The 15659-nt window shown below is 42.4% G+C and overlaps 1 protein-coding gene across 2 annotated transcripts in view; it reads right to left on the bottom strand.

Annotated features, from left to right (window-relative positions):
- LOC106793193 (agrin-like) overlaps window positions 1-15659 on the bottom strand; it is a 154200-nt gene that overhangs the window by 49652 nt on the left and 88889 nt on the right. For both annotated transcript variants that reach the window (XM_014759910.1, XM_014759909.1), the window contains one exon: window positions 9653-9862. In XM_014759910.1, the coding sequence (XP_014615396.1) occupies window positions 9653-9862 (210 nt within the window). The remainder of the gene's footprint in view (window positions 1-9652; window positions 9863-15659) is intronic.

The following is a 15659-nucleotide window of genomic DNA, read 5'->3' on the forward strand; positions in this document are numbered from 1 at the left end:
CGCGTCGAGCATTTATTCGGATACTGTTATTACGTCAGTTCGCCGAAAAGCCTCGTTTTTATCAAAAGCCCCTTTTTTCCTTTTTAAATTTGCCAAGTTGGAAAACTTTGAGTATTTCTGTACACGATGAAAAACTCTAATCGCGCGTATTATATGCTATTCATGAATTTCGATGAGTTCCAAAGTTCCAAAACGAAGAACGAGTTTTATGGTTTGAAATGTAAAACATATTAGGGACTTGAAAAGTTTCCTTTGGTGTACCAACTTTAGAGCTCATTAGATCCTCCTCGTAGTCCTAGTATACCTAAGCTTTTTTAACGACCAAGCGGAAAATCTTTGCTTAAGAGAAAATATTCCGAATGAAAGGGTAGATAATATCTCGTGTATATTATAATGTGTAATATTATTGAAGTTATTGTTTTTTGTCGCTGGCGAAAGCTTTCTTTTTAGGCAATCTAACCGATTCATTTAGGTATTGGTAATCGGTGAATAACGAGCAACAGGTGTAGATCTTTCGAAACGCGAGTATACCATCATCAATAACGATGCAACTAATTTCCAGGGAAGGAAGCACGAAACGTATATCTCTACGGTATGGATCGAGTATTATCATATTGGCGTATCGGTCAAATAGCCGAGGTCAAAAACACGAGGTGCCAACAGGGAGTAGCGTGGTAGCAGCGTGGCGCGACAGCTACCGACAACGTAGCCGATGTTACACCAAACGCTCTCATTGGCTGTCCGTAAAAAATCGGTGTGGCGGTTGGTATCTAAACATCAAGAAAGAATTGAAGAAAATAGTCGAGTTTCCTCGGGGTCGTCGACGGCAACCCTCCGCGTGACTTGACCCAGCTTCCGGCACTGCAGAGCCACTTATACGACGGCACGTCTGACTGCAGAAAGCCCCCTACTACTCGCCAGCTCGTTCCAAAAACGTGCGTCGATTTCTTCACGTTCTAATTTTAGGTCTACTGCTAGGTTGCGCTCATCTGCTCTCTCTTCTCCAGCACGGCTGCCCTCGGGTTACGGAGGCCGGCCAGTTAGTCGGCAAATAAATGAATGCCAGATGAGACGGTTTCCTCTGGATACGAGAATCTGGCGAAAAGCGAGAGCTTTTTTCTTCCCACAAAAGTCCTTTCTTTCTCTTTATGAAAATCCCTCTCATCCCATTTCTTTTTAAAGCAAACGACTCTCGCTCGATGTTTTTACTATCGAATAGAAAGATATTGTTATTTTTGTATTGTCGCGAATAAAAGAAGAAGTAACGACCAAGAGACAACGAGGAAGCAGAGAAGTCGACAAAATATCGAAAGCTTTCGTCGAATATCATCCCCTTTCGGTAAAAGTTGGGAAAACTTTCTCTCTTGTAATTAGTTCCCGGCGGAGTTAAAATGGTGCGTTAGCGTGACAGAGTGGATAGCTAGAGAGGGATCGAACGAAGGAGAAAAAAATGAAGCAAGTATCCAGGTCGCAAGAGAGATAAGGCGCCTCCCGTCGAGTCCCTTTTCTCTCTCCCTTGCACAAGCGTTATTTTATGCTCGGTCAAAGTTTTTCGCAAAAGGATCCCGGTGGCTGCGGCGGCAGTCTCTCGCCGACTTTCTCTTTGGCGGTCGTGTCGAAAGTTTCGCGAGAGAGCTTGGGATGCAAGAACAGCCTGTGGAAGGGAAAAAAAGGAACGGAGAAACGGATGAAAATAGAGCGAGGATCAAGCTGGCCAAGAGGATCAACATTTTTTTCCCCCAAGTATCTCTTTCGTTCGTTCTTCTTCACTTTATCTCCAACTATCTCAGCGAGGCAATGCGGTGTCATCCTGTTTTCGGCATAATTAAAGTCGATTACTCCGAATACAAGGAATTTCTAGACTGTGAAAGTGTATTGTATACGTGTCAATTGAAAAATGAATGGAAAATTGGAAAGAAGAAAGGTGAGAATGAAAGAATAGCTAGGACCGCCGGACGGGAAGGATGATTTCGCGCCGTACAAGAGTAGTCTTATGTTTAACGCGTTTTCAAATCTCAACGAGGAAAGTATATTACCTATCCTCTAAATTTAACAAATGAACGTAGTAACGATGTAGGTATCAAAAGAAAGATTATGTTTTCGCTTCGATTCGGGTCACGTTCCACTGCGGAAAGATTGCTTGCTATGCTAGGTCTGCGTGCTCTACGATCTCTCTTTTCTCTCCATCTCTAGTCTCGTCTCTCTCTTTATAAATATATATCCGTTTGTGTGCTTTAACAGGTGAACTGATTGATTCGCGTAAAACTAGCGTGCAAATATCTCTGGGTGAATATACATATCCCGAAAATTGAAAAAAACAAAGAAAATATGGATAGTACCAGTGGGAGAATATCGAGGAAAAAATGAAATCACGATTCGATTTTCTCGAGCAAAGAAATTGTATGGATTCGTTTGAATTCGTCCTTATTGCCTGTTCCAAATTTCTCTAACTTGTCTCCAAAATACTATATACGATTTCGTTCGAATTAATTTGAAACGCGGAACTCGTAGACTATAAGACGAAGACCTTAGCTCCATCGATGAAATGAATGATCCACGCTACGTCAAGAATTGTCAACATCTATAGGAATACTATAATTACAATAATAATAATATATAAGACACCCTTTCCGCGAAATAAGTTGTTTCTTCTCGTCGGGCAGTTGACTCTTTGGCTCGATCTCGTGTCTGTACTATTACTCTCCTTTCTACTTGGGCATCTTTCTTTCGGGTAGAATCGAGTTGGTGGGGCAGAAGCGAGGCACTAAGTATGCATAGCCGGGTTCCGGCTTCGAGTACGCGTCTGGACTTCGGCTCGGTTCGGTAACTAGTTGGCATGAGGCCATGCATAGAGGTGCACGCTAATAAGTGTACCACTCTCTTCTGTCCTAATGTTCCAGCCAATGATAAATGCTCTAATACCTGTCATTCTCGATACTCCTTGCGTCGACGAACATTTTTGTTCTTTCCTTTCGATTTTCTCGATAGGTAGGTATTTACTTTTACCCGTTCTCCTCGACGTTCTGCACGAATGTTTGTTAAGATCAAAATAATCGAAGAGAAGAGTGTTTCCATCGCGCTCGATTAATCACTCGTCACAAGTGCAGAGAGTTAAAAGATCGAAGGGTCAAGTTAAGTGACAGCGTTATCGCAGGACCGAGCGGCCCGAATCAAAGGACTTTTTCTTACCTTTCGCTCGCCTTAAAGTCATACGCCGACGATTAATGACTCCGCCGGCGACGAGCAAAAAATCCATTAAGGTCGAATCACGGTTCTAGGGGTTGGATACGAGCGTAACGAAAACACGCATTGTCGTTCTCCCGGAGTCAACTTTCGAACGTCGTTATTGTCTTCGAGCAAGAGTTTCGTATCGATATATTTCGATATATCCTATGTAGAACATGCATACAAAGAATTTGCAAAGGATTTGCAAAGGATTTGCAAAGAATGCTCGTATCAGAGTACATAAATCGACGACGAGGATGCGTTTTTAGGTAGGACGTTAACCCTTCTCAGGCTTCCTCGGCGTTGCACGAACGCGGTAAATATATTTTACTTTCTGTCATTTTCACCGACCCAATATTATTATCCTCCGTTTCGGGTTACGTATATTATTAATGTTCGTAGAAATGCAAAACGTCTCTGATTGAATATACGCGCTTTAAGATCTTACGTAATACGTTTTCGATCAAATATTCTAGTTATTTCTTATGGTATTGCGCGGGCGTAGCGAAAGAAAAGGAGATGAAACAATTTTTGCGATCGTAGAATCCTAAAAAAATGTTTCCACGCTATTCTTCAAGATTAACGTCTTCGAAAGGAGAAGGAAAAAGAGAAAGAGGGAGACAAAAAGTTTGCGAAGAAGTGCGATGCGTGAGCGAGAGCGAAAGAAAAAGAGGCGGAAACTTAGAAAGGTTGGAAGCGAAACGTAGGAAAAGGGAAAATAGAGAAGTCTTTATGGCAACTCATAACTCATGCCTTCTTATTGAAACTTCCTTCTGGTGAATGGATTAAGACGGTTTCAACGGAACTCGTTGAAATTTCCAGAGCGCGTAATTTATGTATTCGTTAGTATGGCATTACTCGCTAGTCCACCATTTTGCTGCGCTTGTGCGATCTTCCCAGAGAGAAAAGGTAAGATCTGTTTCGATGCGCAAGGATTTATCCGAACGCGTATCCTCGACGCAAAGTTTCTTCTTAAAGGAAGCTAAAGCAAAACGAGGACGCGCGGTTCGTGCTAATTACGGCTATACTGCTATATTGTCTTTGGGCGGGTCTCTTAAATATTCCCTAATTCGAATGCAAATTTTCCATGATTACAGTTTAATACGATGTACGCGCGGATTATGTTCGCGTACAATTTTCGCCCATGTTTCCTCGAGTGTTGAACAACGACATTTGATGTATCTTATGGTATCTTTGATATTTCGAATCTTGGCTAAAACACGTTATATACGAGAGTCGTTGATTTAAGGGACTCCTTCGTTATTTGTTACATTACTATTTCTTTATACTCCTTTACCACCACTTATTATTCGTGGATCTAAAAATGCAGATATACAACGGAAGGAGAAAGAAAAGCGACACGGAAATGGGGGGAAAGAAAAAGAAGTAGAAAGAGGAAGAGAGTAACGGGGAGGCTGGGGGGGGGGGTTAGAGAGAAATAAAGGGAAAAAGAGTGCATTTGTGAAGCGGATATGAAATTGCGTGACGCCGTCGAGTGAACGAAATGCTTGTCGTGTTTCCGCCACGTGACATTCATACTTGGGGTCTGGCTACTAGACCGGCGGACTGCTATAGTCCTGTAGTCTCTACACGTTACTGTCTTGAAAAGCAAGAAGACAGGGATCTCTTCGTCTATCTACTTTTCTACCATCCGACCCGACGGAATACGATTCTACTTGGTTGGATCAGCTTGGAGGCGTTCCACTCTCCAGGTGGCCACATAATGTAAATTTTCATTTTCTTACGAGTATGCTGGGACAAATCTCGTATTCATCAACGACGAAGAAACGCGATAGCACCTGAACCACGCAACGCGGGAACCTTCGTTTCTTTGAGTTCTTCCTACCTAGCGTAATAAACATTCCGAGTAATCCGACCGCGTTATTCCCTTTTTCTTGTTTTATTTTATTCCTCCTTGGAATCGCGGCGATATCGACAAACGTAATTTATTTCTTATCAAAATATTCACTCTTCTCTCCAGAAATATGTACTTAGTGCGCGAATAAAAATGGATCGTACGTTGTATGCTCTAGTCAATTCTTTTCCCTTCCTTCCCTCGACACGCATACGCGCGTAAGCGCGAATACGCGAGACGTTATAAATCGTGAAGGTGCATAAATGGTGGAAGAACGTCGAGACAGGATGGGTCTTGGAATGAAATTTCACGAGAAGGCCAACGCGGTGTTTCCAGAGAAGACGCGACGACGGCAACGACTACGAGAATGCACGAAGCGCGAGAAGAAATGACGGAGGGGCAAAGCGAGGACGCTGCTGTCCCATCAGTTATCGTCAAAACACCCTGAAAATACCTCCTACCTCGGTGGTTGTAATAATTGAAGACGAGCCCGAGGCATCAGCGGAAAAGATGGCTCGAAATTGAGGAAGCTAAATTGAGAGCCGCCTTGGATTAGGGAGAACGAGCCGACTGCTGGAACGAAAGAGGCCACATCTTACAGTTATTTTTCTTTTAGAAAATTCGCCCCGCCGCTATTTCGAGCTGTCAACTATGACAACGGGAAAGAGAACGCGATACGGTTGAGCAGCCTACCGCACATTACATTTATTTCGCGTAGACAATTTTTACTAAAGATTCCAAATTCGACTCGGATGGTCAGTAACTCTTTCGTTCGTCAGAGGAAACAAGCTTTTTTGCCAGATTCGCTTTTTCTTCTTGTATTTTTCGAGAGACAGTAGACCTTTTCACTCCTTCGCGTTCCTTATGATAGGACGGCACTTTTGCGAGGGCATTCCGTACGTTTATCTTTCATCGAGTTCGCCTAAATCACACGACTCCCGTAGGATTTTAAGTCGAATTTATGTCTTCCGTAGATATTTCCTATAAGAAAGAGAGAGAGAAGGAAGCGGTAAAACTCCGGGAAGACCTAAGGAGAACGCGTCTCTCGAGAAAAGACGAATGGAAGATGGAGATAGAGAAAGAGCTCCGCCATTTCGCGGAATGAAGATGTATGCGAAGAATCGGGCCGGAACCTTTCGTGAGACTGAAAGAGATGGCGAGAGGGAAGTAAAGTAGGTCTCGCAGACTAGGTGTCACGGACAGGAACATTAGATGCTACTTCGACTGACGGAGAGCAAACAGTCGAAGGTGCGTTACGTCTACAGAGCCAAGACGACTCGCACAGCGAATCATAGAAGGAACTTTCAAGCGGATTTATTACTTCCTTTTTGTTCCCGAATGAATTCGAGGGAGAGAGAGAGAGAGAGAGAGAGAGAGAGAGAGAGAGAGTCGAGGGAAAAAGACAATGAGACAAAGAGAAAGAGAGTTTTGCGAATAGTAAGATAGACTATTCTGATTCCTATTGAAAATAAATAAATAAGGGAGATACTGAAACGCGTAGATATTAGATTGGTTATTGAAAAAATATATAAGTGCAATGGTAAACGCAATGAATTTTGTATTCATTTCGAAGCTTGTCACGCTTCTCGACGATTAATCATCGTTATCAGTCGCGTCTTGTATTCTTGGAATAATTGGAATCACCGCGGATGGACCCATGACCATCCAGGAATCTTTCTAGCGAGCATCGCTCTTCGTATTTGCTTTTGCAGGAGCGCGTGATTCCGTGAGGCAAAAACGTGTCGCGCCATTTCGCATCGATCCTTAGCCGTTGTCTTCAGCTCGCAGTCGATATAAATATCTTAGAATTATAGGAAATATTATTTTTACGGTTGCGTCGTTCCTATCGCACGAACAACTCGGTAAAAGGAAAAGAATTGTACGTCGTCCGAGTTTGATGGAGGAAAGGGAGAAAAGAGAAGTGGTAGGAAAGTGGGAAGGGCGGTATAACGGGTTACCAGTCCAGACGACATTTATATCGACGATTTATCACCGAGAAAAAGTTAGATAAAACTCGGCCGCGCTTGGCCGAGTACCACCTACGACGTACCTGCTACGTACCTGCTACTTACCTGCTACGTACCTGCTACGTACCTGCTCGGTACCTCCTACATACCTACCCCGTTAACTTGCCTCTTATATTCTCAAAGATCTAATGAAGCGTACGACCGAGATTGCCTCCTGTTAACTTAATTGATCCTCGTCTTCTTCGTGCTTTTTTCTTGTTTTTTTTTTCTTTTCCGAGGATTAACGACGTCAAGTTCGATGGATTAATTGCCTTTTCATCTATGCTAATGCTTTCGATGCAATCTTGACTCTACCAATTGGATCTATCCATTTATTCATTTCTTTCCACTCTGTAAAGTCTATTTGTTATTTAAACGTGAGCCTTTTGCGGAAGAGAATGCTATCTCTCTCTCTCTCTCTCTCTCGAACTACATTCTTCCGTCCCCTTATTAATATAGCCTGCAATCAATAACGGAGTGCGTACCTTTGGGAAATTGTAGCACGGTGCGGCTTGTAGCGGCAACACCAACCAACACGGTGCTCTAATTTCCAATGCACGAAGTAACGAGCTACGAAGGGGAGATTTTGCGCGCGTGCAGCCGCAAATTCTTTCCAATTTCTTTCGAGCCGAAAGAAAGAGGTAACAAAAAGGAGAGAAGGACCCTTCTCGATCTCTAGGAAAGTGTAAGACGGTGTAGCATCGGCTACGCGTACTTTGGGCAACGTTGAAAACACCGCTAGGAGACGTTGCCTTGTCATTTTTTACCTTCTTCCTCGCATAACGCCATCCATCCAGCTTTTTCTCTCTCTCTCTCTCTCTCTCTCTTTCTCTCTTTCTCTACCTTCGTCTCTCATTCTTCATTTCTCTCGCTCGCTTCGTAGATTGTCTATTGTCTGGTAAACAAAGCTGCTGCTTCTATGTACGCGAAGGCAAATGACAATCAGCGACCTCGGGCAAGCGGCAGACGGGAGCTGGTGCATCGCGTGCATCTTTGTTCGTATATGCATCGTTCTCTGGTATGCGTATGCGTCGACGCGTTGCCAGTATAGACGTAACTTTGGTCCAACGAAAGCTCGAGATATTTCTTTCTCTCTCTCTCTCTCTCTAGGTCGCACCTTCATTGTGCCCGAAGCACGACTTTCGCACTTTCGAGACACGAAAGCTTTCAGGACCTTGCATCGCGCATCCTCGTATCCAGGTAGAGATAGGAGCCACAAGAGAAAGAGATAGAGACATGTGACCCAATTAAAAAACAAGAACACGATAAACTTTGGTGACCTTGCGCTTGCCGTCTTCGTTCATCTTGCATTCCTGCTATTGAAAAAGTATTCTTTTGTGATAGGTAGGCGCGATTGAAATGATCCATACGCGTGTAAAGGAACATAATTCGCGAAGGTAGATGCGGACCTGCTGCTATGACATTTCATTTTGCAACGAGCCGACGAGACGGAAACAATAGATGCCCCTTTTGTTTTAGCCCCGAAGGAGAAGTAGAAGAGGGAAAATGCGCTTCGAGAGAACAAACGGTTCGTTCTCACCCCTAGAAAATGCAACCCTGATACAACCAACATCGCTGCCACCCAAAGGACGCGTCGCGCGATTCCACGAGACATTACTATTATAATAATTTACTTTTCGTCTCGTTAACCTAAGAGACGGAGATGAAAGTTATCCGTCAAAGGGTAGACAGCAACGAACCGACATTCCAAAACATTCGTTTCATAACAATTTTGTCTTTTTGGATTATTCCAAGAAAGATCGGGAAACTGCAATATACGCGGATGGACACCGGTCGCGTTTCGTTTTGAATAAAAGAACGATTCGTGAAAAGAAGCTGCAAATCAAAAATATCGGATGTTGGTTAATTCATGGTTGCAAGATCCCCGCTGGAGACGATCGAAAATAGTCTATTTATATAATTGTCGTTGGATAGGATTTCGTTTTTAGGATAAAAATTAAATATTAGGATCGCCTCTGTTATCAAGCGATGTGTCACAGAGACGTTTGCGACGTTAGATGACATTGCAAACTTTATTACAGAAGGAAACTTTGACTTCCCTCCCCCCAGCCCCCCCGATGTCTGCTGGTTATAAAAGTTCCACGGTAGCAGAGCGACTCTACGCGCAATCTTATGCGACAGATTCAAAATTGAATTTCCGACAGGGGAGATATCATTGGATCGCGCATCGTACTTCCAATCAAATTAATAACTCCATTCCCGGGTTCTACCGAGGTCTATTTGTTTGATGAAAAATTCGTGAGGGATTCGTGTCTTAGCAAGACTTGGGTATAAAGTCGTCGAGTTCCTTCCAGTTTCGAGCGTGTCTCTTTGCTTTTTTACTTTTGTCTTTTTTATGCAACGCGACGGCGACATATTGGAAAACAAGCCGAGATCGTAAGCCGATTCGAGGAAAAGAAAAGAAAAGAATTTGATCGGACATAATATCGATATCGCTCCCATATTTTTACATCGGATTTCCTTAGCCCCGGGCTTAGAAAAGTTTTTCCAAAGCGGAATAATCCTGCAAGAGAGAAGAAAAGAAAAAGTTGTACGCGTTACTCACCGCAGGCACCCTCGTGTTTTATCCTGGTATTCTTCCTCCTCTGGCAACTCGCTTGTCTCAGATGACATTGATTCGTATACGTCACGTCGTCGGAGCCGCAAACCGGTGCAGAATTTGACGGACAATTCGTTGGACACTGGCACAAAGCTTTCCCGTTCTCGGATACGACGCACGTCGCGCCCCAAGCGCAGTAAGTCTTCTCGCAGGGTTCTGGAAAAAGCAAAAGTAAAAAATATCGCTCTCATTCGATCGGACATTTGGAAGATGCGCGTCGCAAAAGGTGCACACGGATACTTCGACGCTTGGATCTGTTTCTCTTACAATCGTAAAGGACCAACCATAATACGTTGTAAAACATTCTTTCTCATAGATATTTTTTCATTTCGCTGATGAGATATACTTTCAACTACGTGAAATATTGTTAATTTACCAACGCTAACCGACAATTACAAAGTAGCTTGAAATATTAATGAAGAAAAAAAAACGGATTATCGAATGCACCCGTTCAAACTCTCCTCCCTTCGTTCTCTTGACGTTAAACCACCAATGGCAGTGGCCATACTTCGCAACCTTCCAACCTTTTTTTCCTTCTCTCCCTTTTTTCACGTGGCTCTAGCAACACAGAGAATAGGAGGGAGCACAATCAATTTTCCAAGAAAGTTGCTACGCGAATGGAGAGAGAAGCTTCGCTTTGAGAAACCTCGTCGGATAATCCATGCTCTACGATCATTAATATAGTAGACGAGTTGATCCCCGAGCGGTGAAAAAAATCGTCCAGTTCATGCCAAGCTCGGAGGTCAATCGGTTGCGGATAGACGGTCTTTTCTTTTCTCGCTTCGATGTCGGGTTCTTTCGAAGAAAAGAGATCTTTCTGAAGGAGGACGCGACGAAAGGGACCGATAAAGAACACTTTTTTCCCCCCGAAGGAGAAACGTCATTCATGATTTTTCCACGACTCTCGTTACTTTGACCGACGTGTCTTCTTCACCTTTCTTTTTCTCTTCCCAGAGTTATCGACTTTTTCTTCCCTCTTCTTTTATTTTCCTCTTTCTATGATAAGAAAAAACTGTGCATGCAAATAAAGTTCATCAGAATCATCGATGTTTGCCAAGGGACAATTTCGCAGACGAATTGTCAACTTTGAAAAGCGATCTCTTTACGAGCTGCGCTTCGATCATTTCCAATTTTATTTTATATTTTTGATGGGATGTCGAAATGACGAGCACAAATCGCTGTGGTAGTTTGTTCTTTCTTGCAGTCGCCGGTGCAGTCGCCGGTGCAGTCGCCGGTGCAGTCGCCGGTGCAGTCGCCGATGCAATCGCCCTTGTACGAAGCATATTTCACGTAGTTTATAACGGCGAAAGGAAGGGATAGGGCGCTTTACTGCGTGTTACGGTAAATAGGACTACGTTAAGTAGTAACCTGCAGCTTATAGTCGGGTAGCCGGGTAGAGTTGGGAGGGTCAACGCTCCGACGATTCGATCCTATCCTATAGTTCGTTCGCGTTAACCCGCTCTACCTACTCTCTTGTTTAGATTTCTGCGCGTTTATCGATCTTTCCACCCCGAGCTTTACCTCCCGCCACCTCGAGAACTTCCGTTTCATTTCGAATGCAATTAAAATAATTGCGACTACCGACGACATCGACGAGTAAAAGATGATTTTAACTGACGATTAATCAAAAATCATTACAAAATCTTATTTACTATTATTAATGCATATATTAATTATTCCCTATGAATGTTAATGGTAGAAAAAGGGAAGGAGGAGGAGGAGGAGGAGGAGGAGGAGGAGGAGGAGGAGGAAAACGTCAAGGCGGAACCGCAAACATGCATCGCACATCATTATTTTCATCTGCCGACGGAGTTAATCAATATCAAATAACAGCGAGCCCAGGCAATACATTTTTTAACAGCGAACTCTTTGATGTCGAGTGTCCGATACGTTCAATACGGGCGGCCGTAGCAAGCGAACGAAATAGCGAAGGGTGATGGCCGAGCATACATGTACCTACATATGGGGCTATACGAGTGGGTAGTATCGGAGTCATTCAAAGACATTGCATAAATATTCAGCAGAGTATGAAACGGGCGCGTTTAATTATAATTAAATTAGCAAATTGAGCAAGGACTCTGGGAGTTATTAAAAAATTCGCTCTCTCGTTTCGCGTTGTCAGGGCCGACAATGTATCATCATTTTTTATGAAATAAAACTAACGGACGCGATAGAAGCATCAATTCCGAGCCGGAGGAGGAAATGAAATTACACGGGCGAGCAGACTACGTTTTATGATGCTTGCTTACGTCAGCATATGTCGTAAACACGATAGGGGGAGAAGGTGCATTACGAGGCTATTACTTTTTCCTTGGACTTTTTCTTCGAGTTCGCACATTGTAAAACACACAAGAAAAGAGAAAGATGAAGTCGCAGACGCGAGCAACGATCGTACATTGCCTGCCTATACATGCCGTAACTCGTCTATAAGTCTATAGGCGATGACCTAATTTACTCTCTTATCTTTATACTCTACGTATCATTATTTTTCATTATTTTCTTCAATTCTACCTTAATAGATTTTTCTTCGAAACATCGAATTCCCTAGTAGAATCCATTGTACAATCCATTGTACAATCCATTGTACAATCCATTGTACAATCCATTAAGACCGAAACTTCGAGTAAGATATGAGAATAATGAATTGCTTGATAATTTCAAATGCGATATTACTCGAAATAGACGATTCAAATGAGATTAATTATTTAAGAATACTGCGGAAGAGAATAATTGATACAAAGTAGGAATGAAAGATCCGATAAGAGATTAGAGTTGTGGGTTTCGACTTCCGGTTTCCTGATAATTCTCTCATCGATCATAATCCGTCTTGCTCGTTGATTCGAAAAAGTAGTTATCCTTCTTCGCTACAAGAAATGACATTTTGGTATCTCGAACGTTTCGAAAGAAAAGAAAAATGAGGAATCCTTTGATCGTCTCTAATTATTTTATTCTATTTTTAGAAGATCTGACAGGGAGTTGCTTCTTTCTATACCAGAGAATCAAGTTTATCATACGGTATTAGTTTAAAGTTCGTATTATATCATTTGATATATTAGAGAAAAATAGAGAAATATATTTTTAAAGATGTATTAGATATTATATAATAGAAGTGAAATTGAATCTAGAAATCGATACGGGATAGAGGTTTGGTAATATGAAGGAACGGCAATTTGCACTAGGTTTGCCAATAATATATATTCGGGTTGGTAATACTATGGGCCACGTTTCCGCTAGAAAGTAAGAAGTTGGCGCGTAATTCGATTTCGTGGCAATTTATTAGCGTTAGTTGCCAGCTGCGCCAGTATGTCGAACCAACGTAAGTATGTAAGTAGGTATGGGCGATCGTTTAGGTGCGTTAGGAAATTCGACAAGGTTCGACAATGAAAAGACAGCATTCGAAGAAAGATCTAGAGAGGTACGCGGAGCACGATGTTGATAATACTACATAGGAACGTTGGGCAGGGTTGGGGGAGGGGAGAGTGGAAGCCGGTGCTGAACGCCGAGTTAAGAAAGCCGAGTTAAGAAAGCCGAGAATAAAACTCAATTAACTAGAGTTCCAGAAAACGCTGTTAACCGCGATGCGTACTGAATACCGAACTTGCGGATGGAGCGACGCGGTTAAATTGGAAATACTACCTACCTATACTTTTTTTTTTCTCTCTTTCTTTTCCTTTTACTCGATCTTTTTCAACTTTCTTTTCAGCTTCCGACTGGCATTTCATATAATGGTATTTTTTGTAAAAAGCTTAAAAGCTCGTGTCAACTTTTTATGGACTTAGCTATTCGTCGTAACGAGACTGCCAAATTGTTACTCCGATGTAAGGAAGAAAAAGGTTTCTTCGTTTGCTCGAAAAACATACGAACGCGAGTTATTGCATTACCTTTCTTATTAGCTCAAATATTTTGGTCTACTTTCCGATTGGAAGCTAGTATTGCAGGGGGTTGGATTTCTTAATCGAAAGAAAAATACGACAGAAGCTGCCCTCTCTGTCTCTATCTCTCTCTCTCTCTCTCTCTCTCTCTCTCTCTCTCTCTCTCTCTCTCTATATATATATATATATATCTATCTTTTAGGTCGATAAATGGAAACGAGCCCCGAGGGTGCGGACGTGGAATTAATTTATTCATCAAGGATTTCTGACGGCCAGTAATTATATCGAAAAGAGAAATCTTCCATCTGTAGGAGCGTGCTCGTAAAAAAGGGATAATAGAAAGGGACGGTAATGGTGCGTAAGACTACACGCGCTCTTCTCGTAAAAGGAGAGGAATTGAGCTGAAGACTTTTCAATCGTTTCATTGATCATTTTGACATTCATCTTTATTACCGTCTTACTAAATAAAATTACAATTTAATGTGGAAATTCAGCAAATATCGTCTCGAGAGTTGGTGGTTCGGGCGAGCGCAAAGGGTTAACAAACTGAACAATAATCGACATATTTTTGGGCAGATATTTTGTCTCGTAAAAGTGAATAAGATAAAAGGTGAGAAGAGAAAGTGGGGTGCGGTTAGAAAAAAGACAAAGCAAGAGAAAGCGGGAGAAGAAAAAGAATTGGGAAGAACGAGGGGCTGGGGAACGTAACGCTGCTCCAACTTTAATCATTTTTAAAAACTCCTCGAGACGGGACTCGTGCTTATGAAATTATCCACGGGGCCAGCAGCCAAGATATCCTTGTCTTCGTGACTGCAATCCTTTTCACTGCCTTTCGCGATAATCGAGCGGTGCTTTGACTACGGTCCGGGGTAATTACGCGTGAGCAACGATCATATAATGGAGAACTTTTCCAGAACGCTTTTCATTGAGGAGTAAAACGTACGAGGGGTTGGGGAGTGAACTCTTTAAAGTCATACTCTTTAGTTCGGCCGGGAATAAATCTCGGGAAAGAACTCAAGACGAAACAGCTTCGTGTATTTCATTTTATTCTACGGCATCGTAAAACCGTACCGTTTTTTCTTACCTACTGTTTGAGGAAGTTCGCTTTAGTGTCGGCACATCGTCGCGTCTTTAAGTACGAATCTTTTAGCTTTATGACGTATGTCTACTCGACGAGGATCCACGGAGAAAAAAAAATCTCTCCATTCGACGAGAGAGATGGAATAAAGGACGGACAACTAATTCAAAAAGTCCCTTGAAACTCGTCGATAACGAGAATGAAAAATTTCTAAGGAGATTAAACGATGCAGCGTACTTGAATTATTAAATGCTCTAAATGTTTAATATTAAGAGTATCGGGAATGTCTAAGTAATAATATCGATAATAAGTAATATCGATCGGCTAGAAAATGACGATAATGGAAACGGAGACGAAGAAGAAATGATAAATTATTGTCAAAGTTTAAGTTCGCAGGATCGAAGGAAAGTGATCTCCGGGCATACGTAAGGATTATCGACGTATTCGATAATTTTGCCACCTAACTAATTACCGATGCTTGTGACGTAAAAGCGCGTATGTCGCGGTAACTCTTTGAAAATCGATAGACATCTTTGCGCGAGCGCGACGTTCTATCGATATTTTCAAAATGCATATACATATGTATAGAGAGGGGGTCTCCGTAATATACGTTTGATTTGTTCTTTGTACGTACGTAACGTATAGCTAGAAAAATATCTATTACGAAAGCGTAGAATCAAAGATCTTTGGACATTGATTTTTGGTCGCGTCGTTATTTTTTTTGGAAAAAAGCTTTGTTCGTTCGTTGCGTATCGCTATGCAAATAGGCGTCTCGCGAGACACTCGGTATGTATATGGTGACACAATAGGTGTCTTGGCTGGAATACTCGACGTTTGACTAGCGAACGCTAATCTACGTAGATGCGCGCGTTGCATCTCGTTTGACCTGGCTGCCGTTATCCAGCATTTCCAGCTGACACGTTACCGATGCGACACCAACTCATTCCGTGTATCTACGGATCGTTATGGGAACTTGGCAACGCGGCTAATTACCAATTCGCTC

Source organism: Polistes canadensis, unplaced genomic scaffold (genome assembly GCF_001313835.1).
Source record: "Polistes canadensis isolate GaletaPanama2010 unplaced genomic scaffold, ASM131383v1 scaffold_12, whole genome shotgun sequence".
NCBI classification, from domain to species: Eukaryota; Metazoa; Arthropoda; class Insecta; order Hymenoptera; family Vespidae; genus Polistes; species Polistes canadensis.